The following is a 26500-nucleotide window of genomic DNA, read 5'->3' on the forward strand; positions in this document are numbered from 1 at the left end:
CAAGGCCGAGGCTACAGCAAAGGTTGCCAACATGATCTACACGTGGAGGGCAGCCATTCGTGGGAGCCAGTGACGCCCACCACGAAACAGCAACAAGTGTTCGCGTGACTAGTACATGTGCGTCTGGCAGTGCCAATGTAGTACTTAAATATCCTTCAAGTGCAACCACAAGCTACTACTGGCGGAAAGTTATGTAATATATAAAAGTATATTATTGCATAACTGTTAAACAATACACTACTTTGTAACCTAACCACTATTTTACTACCTTAACTTTGTTTTCTACATCATAACGTTCATCACCCCGGAATCGATAAATTATAACAAACTAAATACGCATTAAAATTTCAGATACCGAAGAGAACGAAATAACTAAAAATGTATTTAATCTGAGACCACAAACGTCATACCAGTACAGTATTACTAATAACCAAGTGGCAGACAACTTTACTCTGCGGTGTACTCTATGACCCACACCTCTAAACGTGAGTGCGCCCGAGCGTATTCGTATCATCAATCCACTTTCACTGTGTGTGTGTGTGTGTGTGTGTGTGTGTGTGTGTGTAACCTATTTTCGTCTCAACGGGAAAGAAATGCAGTCAGCTTTGTAAATTTTAATCACAAAGCAGAAGGCAGGCTTCGTTTTTTATTTTTGCTTTGTTTAGTCTCTCTCTCTCTCTCTCTCTCTCTCTCTCTCTCTCTCTCTCTCTCTCATTGCTGTTGGTGACCACACACACACACACACCACGGATGTGTCGAAAGCAAGGAGAGAGAGAGAGAGAGAGAGAGAGAGAGAGAGAGAGAGAGAGAGAGAGAGAATGTTGACGTCACACCCACACCCACCACCACCACCCCACATCCTTCCTCTACCGAACTATCTCCCCACCCAAGACGACCAACTTTCCCTCCAGATCCACTCACGGCCAAGTTTAGAATGACACGTGGAGACCGCCCCTCTCCCCCCACTTGTCCCTTATCCACTTCACTCCGTATAATTGTGTACTATAAGAGTGATTACAACCAAACCTCCCCCCATGTCTCAATATGATAGCTGGATATACGAGTACATGAGTAGGTAGTGGTGCGTTCTCGCTCGCTCTCGCTCTTGACCTGCATGAGCGATGCCTGAGAGGAAGGAAATTTCCGACTTCCACTGACGCTGCAAAAAAAGAGAGAGAGAGAGAGAGAGAGAGAGAGAGAGAGAGAGAGAGTCTTCCTGACGAACGCTGCTGGCCTTCTCTTCTGACGCCCGATTCTTTAACGTTATCTGCCGCTGCTTGTGAAGAACTTTGGAAATTAAGACCGAATGTATCCAATTTCTATATTATTGTTTATGTATTATTAGCAAACAATATTCTATATGTATTTTTCTTTGATGTACAGTTAAAAATAAAGACATTATTCTATTTCTGTATCTACTTACTTTCTACTGTCATATGCCTCCTTTCTACCCATCCCTATGTTCCCCACTCTCCCTTTTCATATACCATTTTCTTCAATAAACTATTAACCGGAGAGGGAAAAAACGTAAGCTAATCTAAACGTGGCAGTTTCTGATGGGTCATAATTTTAAATATCTCTGAAGTTTCAAGTTTCTGGAAGTCAGTAAGTCAATTAATCTCTCTCTCTCTCTCTCTCTCTCTCTCCACATAGGCATAATATAAACTTTATGCAACGTCGCTCACCTCACACGTGGCAAACATCAATGAGAAGAGGACGATTCGTTAGAGAGAATGACTGACAACTAACGTGAATCCATGTAATCAGATAAATAATAAAGGACACATGGACAGGCAAATAACTGGGATGGATAATCGATGAGGACTGAAGTGGTGGATCAGGAGGAGGAGGAGGAGGAGGAGGAGGAGGAGGAGGAGGAGGAGGAGGAGGAGGAGGAGGAGGAGGAGGAGGAGGAGGAGGCATCTATCTATGACTTGCATGACAGCCAACAAATATCCATCAAAGATCCAATAATGAGACAGGCCTAATTACTACGAAGATCGATAACCTGACGAGAGAGAGAGAGAGAGAGAGAGAGAGAGAGAGAGAGAGAGAGAGAGAGAGAGAGAGGGCGTCTTACAGCCTCCTGTCCTTTTTCCGTTTTATCTCAGCACTACAGAAATCGTTGAGCCTCTATTTTTTTCTCCCTCCTACTCCTCTTCTATCCTTTCCTCTCCTTCCCTTCCCTCTTCCAACTTTTCTTCGTTGTCTCACTTCCCTTTTTCACTTCGTTTTCCCTCACCTATTCATCTTCGTTTTCTTCACCCTCTTTTACCTTTAATTCTTTTCTCTAACATTCTTCCTCCAAATCCACCTCCTCCTCCTGCTCTTCCTCCCAGAGACTTGCCAGCCCAGTGGAGCGAACCAAACAATATATTTTCCCCTCCCTCTCATCTATTATTACTTTCCGGTGCTTTAGTCATGAGGTTCGGGAAATACTTTTATCTCTCACCACACACGTCCACCATACACCCACACCCACCCATGGCTTTTCCTCCTCGCTCACAATGCTTAGGTGGCCACCGTTTCATTTTGTCCTTACTCTGGTGCGACTTAGACTCAAGCTTGTTCTACTTTGGCTATCTCCATACACACACCCATGACTTGCTATCACGATAACCAATGCTTGTCACTATTTCATCCTGCTCTAACTCTGCTTGAACAATGTAAGTCCTTGTTCTATTCTGGCAATACGCCCAAGACTTTCCTTCACGTGCCAACGTTACTGAGACTAATCTGGTTCATCTGCTTGTCCTTGCTCTACTCCATTGATGACAGTTCAGCTCGTCCTACGTACATAGCTTGTGTCTTTCTCCTTCACGCTAATGCTTCGGTGACTACTGTTTCATCGTCTTTAACTGCATCGACCATGAAAGTTCACCTTGCTCTACTTTGGCAATCTCTAACTTTTACACAGATTACGTTAGTGTACAAAGACCCTATTGTTATTTATCATTGAATCCCAACCGTAGCATTAAGTAATTTCTCTCACTTCGTGCAATTAAAAGTTCGTTGTCTTACCTCGAGTCAAATACTTTTTTTTTTTTTTTCTTTTCTTAGTGGGGACCGGTTTACAGTGGAAATAGTACATGTACTTTGCTATCCTTCGTACGTTGTCGTCTCTCGTGCAATTATTCTGCATTCGTTACCTTTGCTTGAAGGGTTCAATGCCATTACTTCTTTATACTACACACGCTGTGTCGACATTGTATCAGCTTCATATCTTCCACTTCTATCTCCTCTCCAATGTCACCTACATTTTCTATCATATATTTTTCGCTCCTCAATATAAAGTACAATGTCAACGTCTTTCCCTTGGACACTGCTTGAATTATTTCTTGCACTACCATGGCAGGGGTTGGTTTTGCAACAGTGTGGTACATGAATGTAATACAGTAAGTAAACATGTCATTAAGTTCGAATAGAGATGATAGTTGAAAATAGGTAGGACTAAAGGCATTTAATAGCTTCCTTTATTTTCTCATGGGCTGGAGAACTTGATAAATTGACGCAAGTTTAGCGTGTTTGAAGACACCACCCACAAAATGGATCATTGAGTATTTTGAATCTTGTACAAGTTTTTATGATTGTGGTTCAGTAAGTAAAATTGCAAAGGGTCATTTAAAAAAAGAAACAAGCAGCCGAGTGTCATTACGAGTAGCAAACAATTAAAGCACTCTGCTCTCCCCTTGATCATTACCATTCGTTCAACCATTCATTTTCAATCACTGCCACACTACATTACATCTTCCTTCCTGCACCATGTAAGAGGCGATCCTTCCCAGAGGAAGTACTGTTATAGCAACCAGCGGAGATGCCACATAGCAAAAACCCTGAACTCCACCAGTAATACGACACCCATTCAATTTTAATCAGAATACCATTAGAGAAGCATGCACTCAAGCTGTATCATTCGCTTTGAAATTTCAGTCCCTTTACATAAACCGATTTCCATGAAGAGGCATCAGAAAGTCTCCTCTTCCAGCTTTCACCGTTCCCAGAAGCAGTTTGTTCGAGGTAAGTGTACGCCCTGCCATGCAACACCCCTAATGCCGTGCTTGTTTATGTAAAGCGTCCATTACAGAACAACACTACAATATTATGATTTTTTTTCAATTTTTTTTTCACTTGCAATATTTCTTTCTTTTATAAGGCCAAGTGGAAAAACTCGAAAAAAAATTTCCACTGGAGATGCTAATTCCCACTTGCATTCCACCTTAATGTTTCCTTGAGAGAGAGAGAGAGAGAGAGAGAGAGAGAGAGAGAGAGAGAGAGAGAGAGAGAGAGAGAGAGAGAGAAATTCAGCCAACACGTGCCGCCAGATCCACGAATGAGCAGAGGCTGGTGGCGGCCTGACCCTGTGGTGAGAGGAGGGCATCCCTTACGATATTGCTCTTTTAGTCACGCTAACCTTTGATGTCCCATCCTTAGCAATTTGTCAGCCAGCAATTAATATGCAAGCACGTGTGTGTGTGTGTGTGTGTGTGTGTGTGTGTGTGTGTGTGTGTGTGTGTGTGTGTGTGTGTGTGTGTGTGTGTGTGTGTGTGAGTATTTTCATCACCTCTCCTGCTAATACGTGGCCACTCAATATTACCAAAATGACGAATTATTACAATAAATGGCCTGGATGCACACTTGTCTCCATTCCCTGCCTCTCATCTCCACATCATTACTCACACTAACCAAAATTTCTTGTGTACGGAAGGACTGATTTTCTTCTGCAGACTTCCTAAAAAAATAAATAAATAAAAATAAATAAATAAATGAAAAATAATAATAAAAAAACTGGTGTATGAATGAAGACCACTAAAACAAGGTAAGTACTACGTCGTACAGTATTATGCAGAGTACAAGTAACAAATACAGCAGTAGCGAAAAGTTAAGAATTGGTTGATGTAAATATATGACGCCACGTAGTCCAATTTTTTTTTTTTTTTTTTTATTTATACCATGTTTATACCATGTAGGCTTTTCACGGGAATTTATGGGCTAAAAGGGATACTTTATAGGGTAACTCCTATCTCAAACCCCACCCGCTAGGAAACCGTTGCCCCGAGTGAGGAAGCCCAACCTACACTATGACCGTGGACAGGATTCGAACCCGTGTGCTTGGAGACCCTCGGACCCCAAAGCACGCATGGTTCCACTGTACCACGGCGGCCACCTGATTATCCCCCTCGCTCTGCTCTCAACAGCCAGTGGTCAACAACACCAGATTTCATAGCCATAAATAAATCTCAAGATCTCGCACCTTAGAGGACTGTTATTCTTTGATCTAAGGTAAATTATTCAACTTCAGTTAAAAAGCTTCTGAATAAAAAAGGCTCCGTAAGCAGTTTTATAATAAAAGCACAAGAAAATAAGCAATAATTGATTTGATGCCTATGCTAACGTGTATAGAGAGTCCCATCATAAGACAACACGGAAGTAATGACAGGCATAAGAACATAAAATATATAAGTAAGTGAAACAAAAATAAATAAAGGAATAAAGCTGTCAGGCAGCCCCACACGTCCATTCCCATAACTATATATTCATCTACCATCCTCATTTATAAACTCATCTATACCTTAAAGCTCCCTAAAGAATCGTGGCCAACAACCTGATTGGTGAGTTCATTCCACTATCCTAACATTTACCGACAGAAGTGTGCTCCCAGAAATAACCTCATATCAACCCAGCCTTCCTCAGCACCATCTGACGTCTTGAAAGATGACTAAAGACTACCATGGCACACTTGCACGGAAAAATAAACGTATGATTTAAGACGCATCCTTCCACCCACACCAACACACTTAAAATGAATCCACAAATAATTACTTAGACTTAAAAACGATAATGATCCAAAATTATTCACTATATTACAGATAAATAGACGATAAACTCAAACTTCCACCCGGGTTTTAAAAATGAAATCCGCATATATATCCCTTAACATAAATTCATAACAATCAAGGCTCTCAAGAAAAGGGTTACATCATGATTGGCAATGCCTTCATACTGTGTGTGTGTGTGTGTGTGTGTGTGTGTGTGTGTGTGTGTGTGTGTGTGTGTGTGTGTGTGTGTGTGTGTGTGTGTGTGTGTGTGTGTGTGTGTGTGTGCGTGCGTGCGTGCGTGCGTGTTAGAATAAGCATATGATAGAATAGGTAGTATGGTTTGCATATTACTTTATTAAAACGAGAGAGAGAGAGAGAGAGAGAGAGAGAGAGAGAGAGAGAGAGAGAGAGAGAGAGAGAGAGAGAATACACTATATTCTACCATGACGTGATCTCAGAATTTAAACACGAGGAGTAGCGTAGCATTAGACCCGAGTAATGGTGATGGACTAGCAGCAGATAGCGAGGTGGAGGCGGATGTGGTGATGGAGATACACTGGCAAGATAAAAGACGATTCTACTAACAATAACCGACTTCCCATGACACACACACACACACACACACACACACACACACACACACTTTTCCGTGTGTCTCTGCACGTAAGCAAAGTCTCTCGTAACAACAGGAAATTCTTCTCTATACGACACTTGCGTCACGCACAGAAAACCAGGTGCAGCCTTGATAACCTGGAGCAACTGAAACTTGTCGTCTTTTTTCTCTCCTTGGCATGGCTGTCTTTCTTTTTTCATACAGACAAGACAGCAGGTGTGTCTGTGTTAAACTTCCTCCATTTCTAAATGTTTTTTTTCTTTTTTTGTTATTTACTTCTCTTATAAGATAAATTGTCACATACTCCGGAGCTGTCCTTGTAAGGGTGTCTTCACATTCACGTACACTGATTCTAAATGTGTCATCTTGTGTTTGCATCTACTGTAAGTCTGTTGGCGAGGAAGGAACATAATTTAATGCTCCAGTGATATTACGCATTTTCTTAATGATGTTATATTTACTGTAAGCACGCTAATTCCTATAAATAGAAAAGTCTTAATATTGCAATCACAAATTCAAGTTTACCAATAGATTAAATGCTAACAGATGGATGACTAGATATAGGCATGGAAATAGAAAAATATATTTTATGATAGTCGTTCTTCGAAAAAAAAAAATAATAATAAATCACGTTAGTGTAATCAATTTTACTTTCACCCCATCCTTATCAAGGAATAAATGAATAAATAAAGTATATCTTGCATGTATGCGTGTAAAATTAAAACGTGCCAACAATACAAAAACAATACACAACAAAGCTATCCAACACTCAGTAAGTCTTGGTCTTCACCCGTCAAATAGTTCACCTGTGTTATGCTCAATCACATCGTACCAAGAATACTCTCTCTCTCTCTCTCTCTCTCTCTCTCTCTCTCTCTCTCTCTGTAATCTTTAGATCCCTATACATTTTGTTCACGCGTCAATAAATCAACATATATATCTGGTAATCGCATCTTTTAGACCTCTTAAGAACAGACGTGTATTATCATTAGTTGTAAACATAATTCATAGAAAGTTTCAAAAGCAGAAACGTAACTTGGGTCATAAATTCGTACTAATCTTATGACAACAGCGGCATGCATTACTCACCAACCTACCTCACCTGATATCATTTGAAGTAATTTCATGTGAAATAAAAAGAACATTCTATCCGGTATAACATCTGTAAAGCTTAATAAAATTCCCCCAATATAATTTGAACTATTTGCAATTAACGTGCTTACCGCAACTGAATACTGTAATGTCAAAAAACAATAAAATCAAAGAAGAAAATCATAAATCAGGTCATAAATAACATACAGTTTTAAAAGTGGAAAATAGCAAAGAGAATCAAATGAAAGCTTATCTTGTGAATAGATACGCATGTCTACAATTCTCACCATAAAGTGTACTTCAGAAATAAAGCACCCCACATTGGCAATCAAATCTAAAAAGGTTAGCTAAATCATGCGAGTACCGGCGTTATTTTTTCTTTATGGTATGTATGGTATGCAGGAGATAAATAAATGAATTTATTTCCAATACTTTATTTCATTAATTTTATTTTTTATTTATTATTGTTATTAGTAGAAGTAGTAGCAGTAGTGTGTGTGTGTGTGTGTGTGTGTGTGTGTGTGTGTGTGTGTGTGTGTGTGTGTGTGTGTGTGTGTGTGTGTGTGTGTGTGTGATTCACCACAGTCGCCTCCTGGTCACCCAGCCAGTCTTCCCCATTACGGAGCGAGCTCAGAGAGCTCATAGACCGATCTTCGGGTAGGACTGAGACCACAACACACTTCACACACCGGGAAAGCGAGGCCACAACCCCTCGAGTCACATCTCGTACCTATTTACTGCTAGGACCTATGTGAACAGGGGCCACACATTAAGAGGCTTGCCCATTTGCCTCGCCGCGCCGGGACTCGAACCCGGCCCTCTCGATTGTGAGTCGAGCGTGCTAACCACTACACTACGCGGTGTGTGTGTGTAATTCACTGTTTGATCTGCTGCAGTCTCTGACGAGACAGCCAGACGTTACCCTACGGAGCGAGCTCAGAGCTCATTATTTCCGATCTTCGGATAGGCCTGAGACCAGGCACACACCACACACCGGGACAACAAGGTCACAACTCCTCGATTTACATCCCGTTCCTACTCACTGCTAGGTGAACAGGGGCTACACGTGAAAGGAGAGACACCCAAATATCTCCACCCGGCCGGGGAATCGAACCCCGGTCCTCTGGTGTGTGTGTGTGTGTGTGTGTGTGTGTGTGTGTGTGTGTGTGTGTGTGTGTGTGTGTGTGTGTGTGTGTGTGTGTGTGTGTGTGTGTGTGTGCGTGCGTGCGTGCGTGTGTGTGTGCGCGTGTGTGTGGTGTGTATTTACCTAATTGTAGTTTTACAGGCTTTATGCTCGTGTGTGTGTGTGTGTGTGTGTGTGTGTGTGTGTGTGTGTGTGTGTGTGTGTGTGTGTGTGTGTGTGTGTGTGTGTGTAATTCACTGTTTGATCTGCTGCAGTCTCTGACGAGACAGCCAGACGTTACCCTACGGAACGAGCTCAGAGCTGTGTGTGTGTGTGTGTGTGTGTGTGTGTGTGTGTGTGTGTGTGTGTGTGTGTGTGTGTGTGTGTGTGTGTGTGTGTGTGTTCCGGTAAATTACTTTTAGTATTATGAATGCAAACAAAGGACAAGCATAGCAGTGAAGGAGATAACTTAGCCAAAGGTTATCAAGGAGGCGCTCATCACAACCACCGCCTTGACTGACACCACTACACCACCAACCCTCACGCAAGCCAACCAACCGAGCCACCACCTCCACACCCCGATTAAAACATGCACACGAAGTAACTCTCTTACGCAATAAATGGCATCAAACAACACTCACATGAACTGTTGTAAAAAGAAAAAGGCACAGCCGCATGTTTTATAGAAATTCAGAAGATCTTTTGAATTCATCTCATTTCACCCACACGATCAGTTCCAAACACTGAGGAGCGTCTGTTTGTTCAATAACGGTCAGAACGTGCCACTCTTGAACAACAAAAGAATACCTACAACAAATTACTTTACAATGTTATTATTTCTTCAAACTCTCAAGAACAATTTGAAATATTAGCATTCTTGTTTCTTGAATTAGGCGTCACCATACACGTGTTGTGACTTTGTTACTTTCTTTATTACATTGAAAGTCTAGATAAAACTCTATAGTGAAGAAAACAACAACAAAAGGTTGCAAAGAAAAGCGCAATACTGGAGATGATTGACTCGCATTGTTATTAATTCTTCAAGTTCTCCAAGCAACTGTATTACGAAGCCACTTTAAAATAGAAGCAGTATCGTGTGTAAAATCCATATGAGGCGTCACCATACACTTGTTGTGACTCTTACAATTACTTACTTTACATAGCAAATCTAGATAAACATCAATAGCGAAGAAAAACTTAATAAGATAAACTGTAGTATTATCTTAGTCATGGACAAAGTACGAGGTGAAACATTGACTTGGCAAAAGCTTTAAAGTTTGCCAGGAAAGGCCCTGGCTAAGCTAAACAATAAGGCACAAAGATACAACACTATTCTTTGTATCATTGTTGCTAATATTGCGGTCTAAGCCAAATGGGAAGCCACCTTCACCTGTTCCTCTTCCAACGCAGTCCTTGTGGGACAAACAGGGCTTGCTTCCAGGTGAAATAATGTAAAGTCGGTCTATCGGTAGGGATATCTCTCTCTCTCTCTCTCTCTCTCTCTCTCTCTCTCTCTCTCTCTCTCTCTCTCTCTCTCTCGCCGGAGATTAAGTGAGATAACAGTGCGCCCTCCAAACAATATCTAATTTAAGAGCAGTTGTCAGATCGTTTTCTGCTTCACGTTTGTTGTGGACGGTGCTCTTTCTCGTGTGTGTGTGTGTGTGTGTGTGTGTGTGTGTGTGTGTGTGTGTGTGTGTGTGTGTGTGTGTGTGTGTGTGTGTGTGTGTGTGTGTGATAATAATAATAATAATAATAATAATAATAATAATAATAATAATAATAATAATAATAATAATAATAAACGGTTTATTAGTTAGGCAATGTAAAAAATTACACTGAAAATGTACAGGGGGACATTACCACAATGAACTAAAAATGCTTAACCTAACTATGGATAAACTTAACCTAGAATTCACTTATTTATTTAAGGCTCGCACAATAGTGGGCACCGCGCTAAGTCGGTACCGATCAGTGCGCGGTGCTCTTAAGGCGCCACGCGATTATGGTGTCGGGTGGCGCGAGCAGGGGGAGGCACGTCGGGGGTAGCAGGTGGCGGAGACGTGGATGACGCAGCAGTCCTTCCCCAAATTTTTCCAAGGCTTCCTGGTGTCTTGTGGCCAGCCTCGGCAGACTCAGGCAGGTCAGGGCGTCCTCGTAGGACCTGTAGGCAGGCCCAAGGATGACCCTGAACGCCCTCCTCTGAACCCTCTCCAGCTGTTGTCGTTGTGTGAGGTTCAGGGAGGAGGACCACGCTGGGGCGGCGTACATGAGCTTAGGGAGTATAAAGGTGAGGTACACTCCCCTCAGCTCATCTGCCGGTGCTCCCAGGGACCTGAGTCGGCGCAGTAAATAGATTTTATATGAGGCTGACCTGATGATGTTGGAAACATGCTGCTTCCATGATAATTGATCATCCACCAAGACACCTAGAAGCTTGGTGCTGCGGACCACCTGGAGGAGTGAGGGCCCACAGAAAGCTGGGGAGGGGACTGCTGCTGTGGAGGTACAAATGTGCATCACCACGGTCTTGGTGTGGTTGATGGTCATTTTGTTGTCCTCCGTCCACGTCTGTAGTTGGTTTAGAGTGGACTGCAGTGCTGAGAAGTCTGGGTTGGTGTTGTTGACGGGTACGCCCACGGTGCAGTCGTCCACATACTTCCAGCGGTGGGGGGTGTGGACGAGAGCATCGTTGATAAGGATGAGGAAACACAGTGGACCCATCTTGGTCCCCTGAGGGACCCCGCATGTGAGCTGTTGGAAAGAGGAGACAGAGCCCTGATAACGAACGGCCTGACGCCTTCCCGTGAGGAAGTCTGCCAGCCACGCTATCAGGTAGGGAGAGAGACCCAGAGTGATGGCTTTATTTATCACAACAGTGTGATCAACAAGATCAAAGGCCTTTCTGAAGTCCACAAAAGCAATAGCTAGAGAAGTGTTGCGTTTGTCCAGGTGGCTGTGGACGAATTCCAGGAAGCTGACAAGGTAGTGAGATGTGGAGGTGGATTTAATATTGCCAAATTGTTGTGTGTCAATAGAGTTACAAATTTTGTTATAGGCCCAGTCGAACACAAAATCTTCACAGATAAGGCTGGGTATAGGGGTGATGGCGACTGGTCTTAGATCATTCAGTGACTGTGTGTGTGTGTGTGTGTGTGTGTGTGTGTGTGTGTGTGTGTGTGTGTGTGTGTGTGTGTGTGTGTGTGTGTGTGTGTGTTCGCCAAGGATCACATTCCGAGACACTTTCAAAAGGGTTCTAGTTGAAGTGCCACGAATTTATAAGAGCATTTTTCACGGTTTTAGTCACACAATAACAAGATTCCTACACTATCAACAGAATAAACACTAGTGGAAAACCTGGCTAATCATATCTGCGGCCTTGGAAAACAGTAGTGCTGAGAAAGTGACGCGTCTTTGAATACAAGCCCAAGGTCGCCGGCCAGAGCCATCTTACACACCTGTCCAACACTCAAGGGCCAATGTGGGAGAGGCCTCAGACACCCTTGGGAGGAAGCCAAACTCTGGAAGGCTGTAAGGGGTGCCGCCAAACACACCCCTCTCCTGTTCCCTCCCTCCCCCCCCAGTGCTGTGGTACTCGATCGCCAAGAGGTGCTTTGTTTGTTGGCTTATTTTTCGTCTTGATTCTCTCTCTCTCTCTCTCTCTCTCTCTCTCTCTCTCTCTCTCTCACACACACACACACATCAATATCCTATTATTGTCTCATCAACTCAATTAGATCAGTGGAGAGAGAGAGAGAGAGAGAGAGAGAGAGAGAGAGAGAGAGAGAGAGAGAGAGAGAGAGAGAGAGAGAGAGAGAGAGAGAGAAATATAATGACGAGTCACGTTGCACTGGTATATCATTAACAATAAGAACTGGGAACTGGCATCTAAGTGGGCCTTTTTGTTTAATCGTTTTGTGTTGCCCCTAAGGTAGTTTTAACCTATTACATAGAAAAAAATAACTACCTACTACTACTACTACTGCTACTACTACTACTATTACCACAACACACTTAGCGAGGGAATGACACCTCGACACCTCTGACTAAGAACAGAGCTAAACACAGCATCAGCCTCGACAACAGTGTATCACCAAGCAGATGCTACACACGACACGACGCGATGGATAAAGAAGGCGATGGTAGTGTCAGTGTTCGGCAAGTGGCCAGGGACAGAGGCACCCGTCACTCACTCCGTCACTCCAATTGCAATATCAAAAAATGTATCAGTAATAAAAGGATATAATATGAGTGGTGGTGGTGGTAGTAATAGTCAATAAGAGGATATATGAGTGGTGGTTATGGTGGTGGTGGTGGTGGTGGTAGTAGTAGTAGTAGTAGTAGTAGTAGTAGTAGTAGTAGTAGTAGTAGTAGTAGTGGTGGTGGTGGTGGTGGTGGTGGTGGTGGTGGTGGTGGTGGTGGTGGTGGTGGTGGTGGTGGTGGTAGTAGTAGTAGTAGAAGTAGAAGTAGAAGAAGAACAAGAACAAGAACAAGAAGAAGGAGGAGGAGGAGGAGGAGGAGGAGGAGGATAAAAAAGAAGAAGAAGAAGAAGAAGAAGAAGAAGAAGAAGAAGAAGAAGAAGAAGAAGAAGAAGAAGAAGAAGAGCAGCAGCAACAACGAGCAACAACAATACGAGCAAGAACAAGAACTACAACAGCAACAACAACAACGAGGAGGAGGAGGGGGAGGAAGAAAAAAAGTAGTAGTAGTAGTAGTAGTAGTAGTAGTAGTAGTAGTAGTAGTAGTAGTAGTAGTAGTAGTAGTAGTAGTGGTGGTGGTGGTGGTTCTCGTAGTAGTAGCAGTAGTAGTAGTAGTAAAAATAAAAAATAAAATAAAAAGTAATGATAAAGATGATAAATAATAATAAAATAACAAAAATAACAACAAAAACAACAACAACAACGTTCGGACATTCAGACAAGTAGGAAGTGAAGGTGAGAGGAAACGCTGGTGTTGGGAGTGCGTTTATTTCAGGCTAGTTTCGCTGGACTGTTTCTTCAAGGTAACTGGTTCCAGCGAAACTAGTCATGAATAAACCCAACTCTCAAAACCTGGTTCTTCCTCTTCCTCCTTCTACAACAACAACAACAAACATGAAAAATATGAACAAAAAGAACAAAACTGAGGGAGGGAGGGAGGGAGGGAGGGAGGGAGGGAAGGAAGGAAGGAAGGAAGGAAGGAAGGAAGGAAGGAAGGAAGGAAGGAAGGAAGGAAAGGAAAGGAAAAGAAACGGAAAATGCATGAAACAAAATGATGAAATAAATAAATACATAAAAACTAAAAGTAAATAATGAATAACCATGTAAATAAAACCACAACATTAAATGAAATAAAAATAAGCAACAAGATAAATGAAAAAATGAATCAATAGACAAAGTAGTAGTAGTAGTAGTAGTAGCAGTAGCAGTAGCAGTAGCAGTAGCAGTAGTAGTAGTAGTAGTAGGGAAAATCAATAAATTCTTTCCCATTACCAATCATTACTTTTCGTGTAGCTCAGCGAGTCACAATCACTGAAAAGACGTTGCTATCAATTATCAACACTCGTCCGCTTATGTAACAGTCATTATCTGTGTATCACCACAACAAACAGCCGACTCCACAGGTAAACAATAAACACAGCGTACCACAAGATAAGAACACACTAAGCAGCAACACACGGCAGCTTGTACTTATAACGTATAAGGCTTCTTTTACCTAACATTTCTGCTAATACATTCAATTTAAACCCTTTAGGTATACTTTAGCGTTCACTATCACGCCACTATAGGCATGGAAACAGTACAATAACAAACAGCTTCCTGAGATATACGTACACTTCCTCTCAACCCCTTCAGTACAGGACGCGTTTCCTTATTCATTCTGGTTACTATTTGGTGATTTTATACAGCTTCAGAAACATATATGTAGATCATTAAAATAGAAGACTGTGATCTTCTGACTTCCACAGAACCTTCCTTTTCCTAATGTCAATAAAATCGTCCAATCATACACAAAAATAAAAATAGAAATGCGTCTCAGTACTGAAGGGGTTAACACATTTCAGTTAACATACATTCCATTTCCAACCTTTTGTGTACACCGCCAGGTTTACTACCACGCCACTATAGATGCATGAAGATAGTAAAATAACAAACAACATCCTGAAATACGTATGATAAGGTTTCCTCTCTTATTCTTTCAACATAATTCAGCTGAACATACATTTCCACCAATAAAAAAGTAGAATAACAAACAGCATCCAGAAAAATGTAAGATAACGCTTTCTCTGTCAACATAATTCAGCTCACACATATTGCACCATCTCCACTCCTTACGTACACCTCACGTTTACTACCACGCCACTGGATAAGCACAACTCACAGCACCCTGTAAAATGGCAAAGTCTCTCCACTCAACATATCTAGGCTACCAGATATTCCGCTATTTTCATCCCTTTGTGCACCCTCACGTTTACCACCACGCGCCCAAACACATGAAAATAGTACACCTACATCCATCCTTGTGCTAACCACCCCGCCCACACCCCAGCCTGTCTCATGATGTGATGAAAGGCCAGCAGGTGATGGTATACAGCCAAGGGCCTTAAAATATCCCATACACCCTCGTATACACACCCTACCACCAGTTATTATGAGCCATATATTAACCTGGCTAATCAATTCCAAGCGCTTAACCATCAGCAGGTGGTGGTCTGTCGCTAAGGGTCTCTCTCTCTTGCACTATACAGCCTGTTGTCATGGGCCATACACTTAAGTCACTCACCAAGCCTATAATCTCAGATACCATGCACTGTACTGCCATGTACTGTACTGTCTTACCTCCACTGTCAACACACCACTCGGATTATCAAAAGCCTTACTATAATTAACAACAGATTTTAACTAGTTGAAATTTCCTAAGTTTTTTCCTTATACATTTACGATTCCATGGATAGTTTTGTTAACAATAAGAGTTCTGCATAAATGAGAGGAAAACACAACACGAGAACCGAGAAATCACATATTTAAAATTTGTACACGACACATCCACAACAACCCGCCAAACCATCCCTGCCTATGGCCTTTATTTAGAAATAAGTGTAACATGCCCAGAACCCCACAAACCTTACGTAGTATATGAAAATAGTTAAAAAAACCACTCAAGAAAACTTTACAAAAAACCTGTAATATGTTAAAAAAAAAAATCATTTAAAAACATTCAGAACCCAACATATCCCTAATGCCCTGAGACTAAACACACTGAAATACAATATAAAAACTCGATTAACTATGAAATCTTAAAAAAAAAAAAAAAAACGGCCTTGTCCAAGTAAATAGAACCAATGTCACCCTAATGAACCACAGGGTAGCTTTTCTTATCACCTCCACACCCCATGTGACTTGATACAGTAGAACTACAAGACACGTGCTTCCCTGATCAAACTGTCACGCCCACCGCCACCCAGCATACCTACACATACCTACATATACCTCTACATCGGTCATCAGGGACGCGTCAGACTTTCACCAGCACCAAACACACTAATGCCAATACACGTGACACAGTGAACGCACCTGCTGGCTCGCTTCTCACCACCTGACAGACCTACATTTTATCACGGGTGGTATGGGGAAATTTCCAGACGCGTAGCACGTCTCTCTCTCTCTCTCTCTCTCTCTCTCTCTCTCTCTCTCTCTCTCTCTCTCTCTCTCTCATATATTAATAATGCCCTACAATCCTTGCTATTCTAAGATATGGGTCGTGTTTACTCGTTACTGTTTTCCGTCTTTTTTTTTTCTTTCTCCTTTTTTTTTTATATACAATGAGGGAAGGTGATTTGAAGTAGGAAACTGTTGGGGACTTCCTTGTATGTTTTTGTATCTTTTACTGGGATTTTTTTTTCACTATCGAGTTACAAGTATTACACTATTACTGTAACACAATGTATCTATTTCTAAACTCAAATGTTGCTTTTTTTTTATTCCTTCTTGTCTATGATGATGTTCAGGATATCGTTCACTGCGGAGTCTTAAGTGATGATACCACTCTAATAACGAATTAAATCATAAGTGAACATTTCCCAAGACCTCCACCACCCTCAAGAATTATACTCGGAATAGAGCAGCAGAATTCAACAGATGTAAAAATTCACTTCGTTACATAAACACCATAATTTTGTTCTGGCATTTTCCCTTTTTGTCCCTTCTTGCTTGCCAGGAGAACACGAGTCATACACCCCACACACAGGATGAACAGCCTTCCCTTTGTTTGTTTCCTTTCTCGCTTGCCAGGATAAGAACCATCAACCAAAGCAAATTGTGTACACTCCCTTGCCTTCCCGGTGTCATTCTTGCCTACCAGAACAAGACCCATCAAATCAACTCACGCGACGAATAAATACCCTTTTCTTCCCTCTTCCTTCCCTTTAGTGCCTGTCAGAATAAGGGTCATCAACCAAATCAATGGATATTTACCACTTCTTTGCCTTCCTGTCTGTCAAAACATGAACTATCAGATCAACACAGATGGTAAACCTTCCATGTCTTCCTTGTGTCCTCTCATCTACCAGAACACGACCCACACAAAGGATGAATACCCTTCACCATTCCTCACCTGCCCCTTTCATCACTAATCTCTTCCTATACCCTCTAACCAGCCAAAAAAAAAAAAAAAAAAAAATCCTTCCCTCACACAACCCTCCATCACCGCCGTCGCTTCTACCAATGCCAGGGCACTAGTCTAGTCACAAGTGCCAACCCCGTGACCGCTGGAGCACTGCCAGTATGACATGCCTTCGCTAGACACACCCTTCGGTACGGCGGAAATAGAGGAGCAAAGAGAGGCTGACTGGCTGACTACACACACACACACACATACATATACACACACTCTCTAAACACACCAAAATAACCAGTAATATCCGCCACAGAATAAGTATCATTGGACTTTGCTCTGCCTTGTACCCCTGTTCCTTATCAATGATATTTAGGTTTGTTTGTTGCCGACACACACACACACACACACACACACACACACACACACACAGAGAGAGAGAGAGAGAGAGAGAGAGAGAGAGAGAGAGAGAGAGAGAGAGAGAGAGAGAGAGAGAGAGAGAGAGAGAGAGAGAGAGAGAGAGAGAGAGAGAGAGAGAGAGAGAGAGAGAAGCACGTCACAATGTAAAATATCCCTTCTCTTCGTGGGGTGACAGTAGAGATGGGTTAATTAAAGCTAGATAGACCCACGTGGATCAAGAGCAGCGCTACGTATCTGGTGTAAACAATGACAAGCACAAAGGCTTCGGACAGTGCACGTGTTCGTATTACTATGGTCATTACTATATTATCATTATTATCATTGTTGTTGTTGTTGTTGTTGTTGTTGTTGTTGTTGTCGTTGCTGCTGCTGTAGCAAATAGTAAACACAACAAAATAAATAGCAAGCTAAGCCAAACCATGCCAAGTCTCTCTCTCTCTCTCTCTCTCTCTCTCTCTCTCTCTCTCGGTGTTGCTAAAAACAAACAGTAGTAACATAGTGGTGGTGGGGGTGGTGGTTTCGGTGGTAGTAGTAGTAGTAGTAGTAGTAGTAGTAGTAGTAGTAGTAGTAGTAGTAGTAGTAGTAGTAGTAGTGGTGGTGGTGGTGGTGGATAAAGAACTAGTGAGAAAACGAGCAATAATAGTAGTAGTAATGGAGAGGATTAGTGAGAAAACGAGCAGTAACAGCAGCAGTAAAGGAGGAAGTAATAACAGCAATATTGGGGTTAGCAATTAAGACATCAAGACAGAAATGTATAAACATAAATCACTTCCATCAAGATCTTGTGAGGCAAGAAAAAAAAAAAAACGAGAGAAAAAGCAATGCAGTAAGAAAACTCTGGAGATGCGTGACACGAACGAAAACTGAGTCATGAGAGAAACAGCCCACAAATAAAACGAGAGAGAGAGAGAGAGAGAGAGAGAGAGAGAGAGAGAGAGAGAGAGAGAGAGAGAGAGAGAGAGAGAGAGAGAGAGAGAGAGAGAGAGAGAGAGAATGAACGCTACCACAATCTTATCATGGTGAAACACAAACACTATAAAAAAATGCACTTTTAGTAAACAAGGAAAGGTGGCAAAGTTGAACCATAATTACGATGAGGAATACTAAGAGAGAGAGAGAGAGAGAGAGAGAGAGAGAGAGAGAGAGAGAGAGAGAGAGAGAATTTTTTCCAAACGTTCCGTCACCGTTACCCAGTCAGCCTCCGTCCACCAGCTGAGCCACGCGCGAGGCTTATATCTCACCGGTCCACACTGGTTCTGCCTCCTAGCTCCCCGCCACCCCCACTTCCTAGCTCCCCCAGTGTGCCTGCGATGACGGCCTGGTCGATGGCTGCTTCCGGGAGGGTTCTTGAATGTGGCTCTCGTTCCAGCACACCAAGATCCAGTAACAGGACACTTTACTCCCCAGCGCGGTGTGTAACAGCGACACAATAGTCTAGATTCAACGCTACACACTGCACCTCCGAACGTTTCATTGTTACTTTCAATGGAATGTAGTGGATGTTGCTGGAGGTTTAGTCGGGTTCTTCTTTAAATAGTTCTATCAATAGTTTAGCAGGAATTTTAAATCGTAAGTGGAAAGTAAGTCGAGAGATGTAAGCTATTAATTTGTATGGTCATTAAGCTATATGATGTTTAAGAATATGAGAGCCGAATGTTAACTAACCTATTATATTTCTAGAAGTGGGGGTGTTCAACCTTGAACCTCTTTAAGGACAGGCTTATTTTATCATTCAGCTTTAATCGGAGGTCACCAAGAGGGGTGAAAATTTACTATGGTTGCTTTCAAATATCGGTATTCCCAGGAGCCTCCACCCTCGCGGAAAGCTTGCCAAGTCAATGGGCGAGGAGAACCCCGCACACAGTGGAAATTAAACCGGGGCACCTCAGGCAAAACAATATTTACCTGAAAAACCATAAAGCAAAACATTCAACGCTTTATCCTTGATCTGTATACGTTTGGGCTGTCATCATATTCTATGCATACTATTACCTAGATACATAAACCAGAACACATCGGCATATTATTCATCTTCACCTGAATTCCATATGGCAAAACATTTCTGGTTGTCACCCTTGATCTATAAACGCCAAAATTGTCATCACACTGAATTATTTTTTTTTTTCCTAGAGATTACCAAAACTCAAAGAGAATGTGCATAAAGATGAACACCACTTATACACAGCATCGCCTCTCCTTTATCGGACGTGAGTGCATACCTATACCCAACACTGCACCATGGAAAGCTCCCACACATAATCCATTCCTCCCTCTCGGATGCCAAACTTTCCAGTGCAGCAGTACTCGCACTTATTCTTGTTCCGTGTGTGTGTGTGTGTGTGTGTGTGTGTGTGTGTGTGTGTGTGTTTCAACCATCTCCTTTAAGAAAGTGCGCGCGCACACGCACACAGGCGCGGGCGCATGCGCGCATGCACACACACACACACACACACACATTTTACATGCAGGTCATCATTAGTGGCAGCAGACATGCCCCGGCGTGTCTTCAAGACAACTAGGCCTAAATTAATGTGTGTGTGTGTGTGTGTGTGTGTGTGTGTGTGTGTGTGTGTGTGTGTGTGTGTGTTCACCCAGCCAGCCTTCTCCATTACGGAGCACACTCAGAGCTCATAGACCGATCTTCGGGTAAGACTGAGACCACAACACACTCCACACACCGGGAAAGCGAGGCCACAACCCCTCGAGTTACATCCTATACGTATCCGTATAGGTGAACAGGGGCTACACATTGAGCCGCGCCGGGACTACAACCCGGGCATTCTTGGTTGTGAGCCGAGTGTGATAACCACTACACTACACGGTGTATCCAAAGTTTGTTTGTTTGTGTGTGTATTTCACTGTTTGATCTGCTGCAGTCTCTGACGAGACAGCCAGACGTTACCCTACGGAACGAGCTCAGAGCTCATTATTTCCGATCTTCGGATAGGCCTGAGACCAGGCACACACCACACACCGGGACAACAAGGTCACAACTCCTCGATTTACATCCCGTACCTACTCACTGCTAGGTGAACAGGGGCTACACGTGAAAGGAGAGACACCCAAATATCTCCACCCGGCCGGGGAATCGAACCCCGGTCCTCTGGCTTGTGAAGCCAGTGTGTGTGTGTGTGTGTGTGTGTGTGTGTGTGAGAGAGAGAGAGAGAGAGAGAGAGAGAGAGAGAGAGAGAGAGAGAGAGAGAGAGAGAGAGAGAGAGAGAGAGAGAGAGAGAGAGAGAGAGAGAGAGAGAGAGAGATGGCAACTGTAAGGGCATCCAAGACGACCGCCTATGACCTTGTCGGTATAAACGTGACAGTAAACTTGTCTACCTTCTCTCCCTATCCCTTGAAGCTTACTACAAACAACCTCGTGTGTGTGTGTGTGTGTGTGTGTGTGTGTGTGTGTGTGTGTGTGTGTGTGTGTGTGTGTCCTTTATGTCTTTAGGATGCTCCACCCTTTTCACCTTCCTCCCCACTTCCCAACATACAACGAGAAGACAGATAAAGACGGTAGAAAAATAATAATACATCAGAGAATGACAACGTGGTGCGCGTGGCGATGGTATACGCAGGCCCGTCCCCAGCTTTCCAATCCACGCGACCAACCGCACGTAGGCCCCATGAGAGGAGTGTCTCTGTAGATGTTGTGTGTGTGACCGCATGTACTACAATTTTGTGAGTGAGGGTGTTTCTTTATGTTATAACTAAATCTATCTCGTGCATCCATTAACTAAGATATGAATAGATGAATGTGTTTATGCCTCTCCTCGTATGCGTAGGTGCATGTTTACAGCAGCGCGAGCATGTTAAGGCGTGTCACACTAGCACTTTTTCTGTCGATTAATGCGATTTCCGTCGATTTTTCAACGTTCCGCATGAACTTATCGCATGAATTTGTCAGACGATAGGGATCGTTTCCGTCTGCAAATTTTCCGCCTTTGTTTACATACCAAGACCAAGACCACAAGACTTGCCGCGTCTCCTCAACCTGCTTCTACATGCATTGGTTCTACCACTAACCATGAACGCATCCATGCACGCTTTTTGGCTTGTTTAGCTCTACATTTCGTAATACACAGTATTACGTTCAGAGCAGCGTATCTTTGCCGCAGCGTGGCCTCCATGTTTGTGTTTACATTGTGTTGGCAGGAAGTGACGACGAAACACCGTTTGTGTGCGACAGGCCGCAGCGAAAATATTGTCGATTTTCTGAAAAAACGACGGAAAAAGTAGACGGAAAAAGTGCTACTGTGACACCGCCTTTAACTATGGCCTCCTAACCCATTCACTAAGATATGAATGCAAAGTTACAAGTGTGGGAGTTTGTAGAGGAAGCTACGGTGGCGCGTGACAGGGCGCCCAAGGTGAAAGGTTCAGGCATGGGTGAAGAAGGAGAGGTGGAGGGCATGGAGGTGTTGTTATATCACCTCACTTAAATCAACACACACACACTTTGCTTCTACTTAGCCTTGGTGACAAAGAATAGCACGTAATATAACATAAACATGCTTGAAAACAACAAAATAAAAGTATTTGGCTCTGCGATCAAAACGCCCCCAATATCCACCAATCCCATGCCCGCACACCAGACCCACCCTTCAGATCACCCAATCACAGCCAGCCGTCTAACCCCGCCCCGCCGTGTCTTGCCTCACGGGGGGTGGTCGCACCTCGTGCTGCCTCCCAACTCCCGTCAAGGGCAAATCCTGCTCCCACCAAACCATCCCCACACACACACACACACACACACAGCTGCGTGCAAGACCAAATTTTAGCCTAAACTTCTGCGAATCTCATTCATTTCTCCTATCATGCCCAAGATAACTGTAACACAGGAAACAGAAATTTATCTTTAACCGTGGAGTCTATTTCAACTTTAGCTTGCCTTGCGACAAACTTGAGTTGTTGGAAATTATGGTATTTTCTTAAAAATCATTCACGTTAAATACTTAACTGCAAGTGAACCCTACTACTACTATTACTACTACTACCACCACCACAGTATTAGTATTAGTATTAGTATTAGTAGTAGTAGCGATGATGATATATTAGCAATAGTGAACGAACACTAGCAATAAGACAAGCACCATATGAATAATGTATACACAGCCACCACGCAGTCAGTCATACATAAAGGTAAGTAATAAGCATACCGAGGAATCTTTGGAAATTTCTGCGGGGAAACTGCTGCCGCTTGAATGGCTAATACTTTTCACACACGCACCCCATAACCCGCCTTCACATTTTCCTACACCACCACCAACCTCATGAAAGAAACCAGCGCGCGTAATATCACTCCCACCACGCAGCTGAACAGTGTGGGGACAAGAGGGAAACACTTCCTTCGTTGTCTACTGGGGGTTATTGGGGACGATTTGCGGGGAAATGGTAAGGCACGGGAAGAACGGATCGCTACATAAGTCTTACTAAATTACAGGTCGCGCAACACAACTAATCACGACTGAATTTCTATTGTAATTATGCACTTTAATACACACTAACACACACACACACTGAAAAGTTGAAATGACGTTTGCAATACTCGTCTCTCTCTCTCTCTCTCTCTTCTGCCTGCCACTGCAATTTTCTTCCCTGTTGTGGTAATAAGCCAACTTCTAGTCATCAGGTAATTTCTACAAGATTGAATTCTTCACATGGAATTATTTCACCATTTTTTTTCCTCAATACTTGCACTAGTTATGGTGTCAGGAGCGTTAATATTGTCTCTTTTTTAATGTATATTTCTGAAAGAACTTCTGTACAATATTTTTATTCAAGACCATACGTCCCGGGAAATTCTGCCATTATTTGGATGCTATGAATAGGTCTTTCAATGCCCAAAGGCTTGGTTGGTTTGATGTTATACTCAATCAAAATATGTTACATAAAGTCCTCTTTCTACTTGTAAGTGTTCTGCACGCCTTCCACCTTCACTACCGCTAACCCCACCACCCAACCCAAACAAACCACACACCACGTTACTGTGTTGGTGGGCCGAAGGAGTGCTATAGTAAGTCATTCATTCGACAGCATGAGTGTGGTTGGTTCTAGTAACATGTACGAAACACGTTATGACAACTGAATTAATAGAAAACGTATCTGGATGAATGATAGAATAAGACCTACATGTGATAATCCCTACGCAAAACCTTACTCCACCTATCATTCTTACTTTGCAAACTACCGACATTTGAACAAAGAATCCTCGTCTCCTTTCTTTTTTCACGTCCCAGTTTGAGAACCACTGATCTAACATTACCACAGAATGCTAGTTATCTAATGAGAGTTAACAACATCGCGGTGTGGTGTTCCTGACATTACAAAAAAAATGGGTGGGGCAAATCTCAAAAACACCAACATTGGTGACGAAAATGACATAATGGAAAAATCTTAAGACATCTAAAACACGCTGACCAAAGTTTCAGTTATCACAGTGAAATTTGTAGCAAACACTCAAGTCTTGACAGTTGTGATAAGCAGGTGAGGGAGAAGGGCACATATTTAAGTACTCCCTATCACCCCTGTTCATTCTATCGTTCTGGGACCCCAGTGTCAAGCTATGAGGTGGACCTATTTTACCAAGCGACAAACACACGAGAGAGAGAGAGAGAGAGAGAGAGAGAGAGAGAGAGAGAGAGAGAGAGAGAGAGAGAGAGAGAGAGAGAGAATTTATAAGTTATGTATATGCAATCAATCAACAATCATCGCGTTTTGTGAGATAATGCATGACCTGATTTACTAAGCACATTAAATACCTGCGATGCATGGTAATGACAACGTGCATGCCTCATCCTTTCTAACTCCTCTCTCAATGAATAACACCTTACCAATCATGCTACACTAATGCCAATACAACATACTCTTTTCATTTCGCTTTTTCACATTTTGGTATCACAATTTGTATACGTAAACGACAATACAAACACTTTTTCACGGCTATTAAATTCGGATCAACTTTAAAAAGGAAGCATTTTTTGGTAAACCTACAGAGTTTCATCACCTTGCCCTTTCTGGTAGATTTTGGCTTGCTTTAATTAAAATACCACTTGTTTTTGGCGCAAATCAACACTTTTTTTTTTTTTTACAGCCACGAAACATGATTTGCATCAAAAAACAACTGGTAAATTAATTAAAAACAAGCCGAAATCTACCAGAAAAATTAGTTTCCTCCAGAAAAGAACCTAACCTAACTAAACCTAACTTCATTGATTGGTGGAAATAATTATGCTTTTTTTTTTTTCATTGGCCGCCGCTTCAGTTTCAAAGAAAAGAACCAATCAGCGTAAACAATTAAGCGCATGCTCAGACAATGGTATGTCACAGAGCCCGCCGAGTCGCCGCGAGCGCATGACACCATCAGTGTGCGGCAGGGTTTGATGCAGGTTATAATTATAGTGTCACGGCTTATCACCAAAACACCAAAACACGCTTAATTTTTTTTAAATCTGTCGCCATTCAAAAAGGTTGCACCTAGTATATATGGGGTTCAAATTACTCGTAATCAGGAGCTCTATCTCTTGAGGTGGGTAAAAAACACGTAGCTGATTGTGGTGAAACTCTGCACTATTACCCATTTTTTTTCCAATATATCTTCATCAATTCGGAATATAACAGCTAGCAAGCATTCTGAAGGCGATAAATTGATTGTAAAGTTTAAAGTATTAGTACAGCAGGTGTTAAAGAGATCATAATCAATAAACAATTCACACTTCTCGAATCAAAGAAGTTTCTCACACACTCACTGTCTTGCCTACTGCAGTGATTAAACCCAACATATTCTAGAGACCTGCATTTCTTCCATTCTAAATACGCCTGTCAATCCTCCCAGTACAACAGGGAGGCTGCAAAGATGCCTAACAAATGGTATATATACAAAAAAATAAAAATTAAAAACAATAACCCAACTGTTCGCTAAACCTTCAAAATTTAAGAAAGAGAAAACAAATTGACGACTAAAATCATTCCTTAGTTCTTGGACACATCTCCCTTAAAGCATCACCTGACGAACACAGGAGACATGCTACTTCCACCGGTGCCTTCCGTGTCCGAGAGGGCGTGTGTGGCCTACGTGAGACCTGAGACCCCACCTGAGGGCAGAGGGTCAATCACCAGAGATATCCACGCCTAAAACAATGGGCCGACCGACACACACACACACACACACACACACACACACACACACACACACACACACACACACTCAAAGAAAAAAATATAGGAAAATATAATGTTAAATGTACTCACCAAAATCCGTGAACTGCTGCATGGAGAGAGGCGATGGATTGAACTGAGAGTAGTAGTCAAGTCTCTCTTCTATGAGGGCACGAGCCTGACGGAATAAAGCCCTGTACAGCCTCATGGTGGATGCTGAAGGTTGCGGTGCTTGCTGTTCCAGTAGTGGTGATGAACTGAATAGGGGCGCCGGAGCAACATCCACCCCGCCTCTGTGTGCCTCCTGCTCTGAGCTGGGAAAGGTTTGGCGCACGTGTCCTGCGCACCCTCCTCCGTTCCAATAACGCGAGGTTTGGACTTACTCTTTTTATTTTCTGATTATTTTTTTGTTCGATTAGTCGTCCTTTGTAGTATTTACCTTGTGAAAAATCAACTGGGGTAGTTCTTTACGAGACACTTTGTTAAACCACCGTGCCTTAACGTCAGAATCTATTTTCTTGGAAGAGACAGATCTATTTTTCACAAATTCAACAGTTTCCATAGCATTATTCACCAAACTAGAGTATAACCTATTGTTATAACATATATCTCATGTGTATTCGTTTTGGGTCACCTCGTATACGCAAAAACCACCTGTTGTTTAGGTTCTTTCAGAAGACTTTCGAGATGAAGCAG

The 26500-nt window shown here is 42.5% G+C and overlaps 1 protein-coding gene across 1 annotated transcript in view; it reads right to left on the minus strand.

The window, feature by feature from the left end:
• Positions 1–26173, minus strand: part of LOC123518661 (pyruvate dehydrogenase (acetyl-transferring) kinase, mitochondrial-like) — a 61614-nt gene extending 35441 nt beyond the window's left edge. The window contains 1 exon segment of the mRNA XM_045279600.1: positions 25898–26173. Within this exon segment, the coding sequence (XP_045135535.1) occupies positions 25898–26012 (115 nt within the window). The 5' untranslated portion in view covers positions 26013–26173.
• Positions 26174–26500: the final 327 nt, after the last annotated feature.

This window comes from Portunus trituberculatus, chromosome 44 (genome assembly GCF_017591435.1).
Source record: "Portunus trituberculatus isolate SZX2019 chromosome 44, ASM1759143v1, whole genome shotgun sequence".
Lineage (NCBI taxonomy): Eukaryota > Metazoa > Arthropoda > Malacostraca > Decapoda > Portunidae > Portunus > Portunus trituberculatus.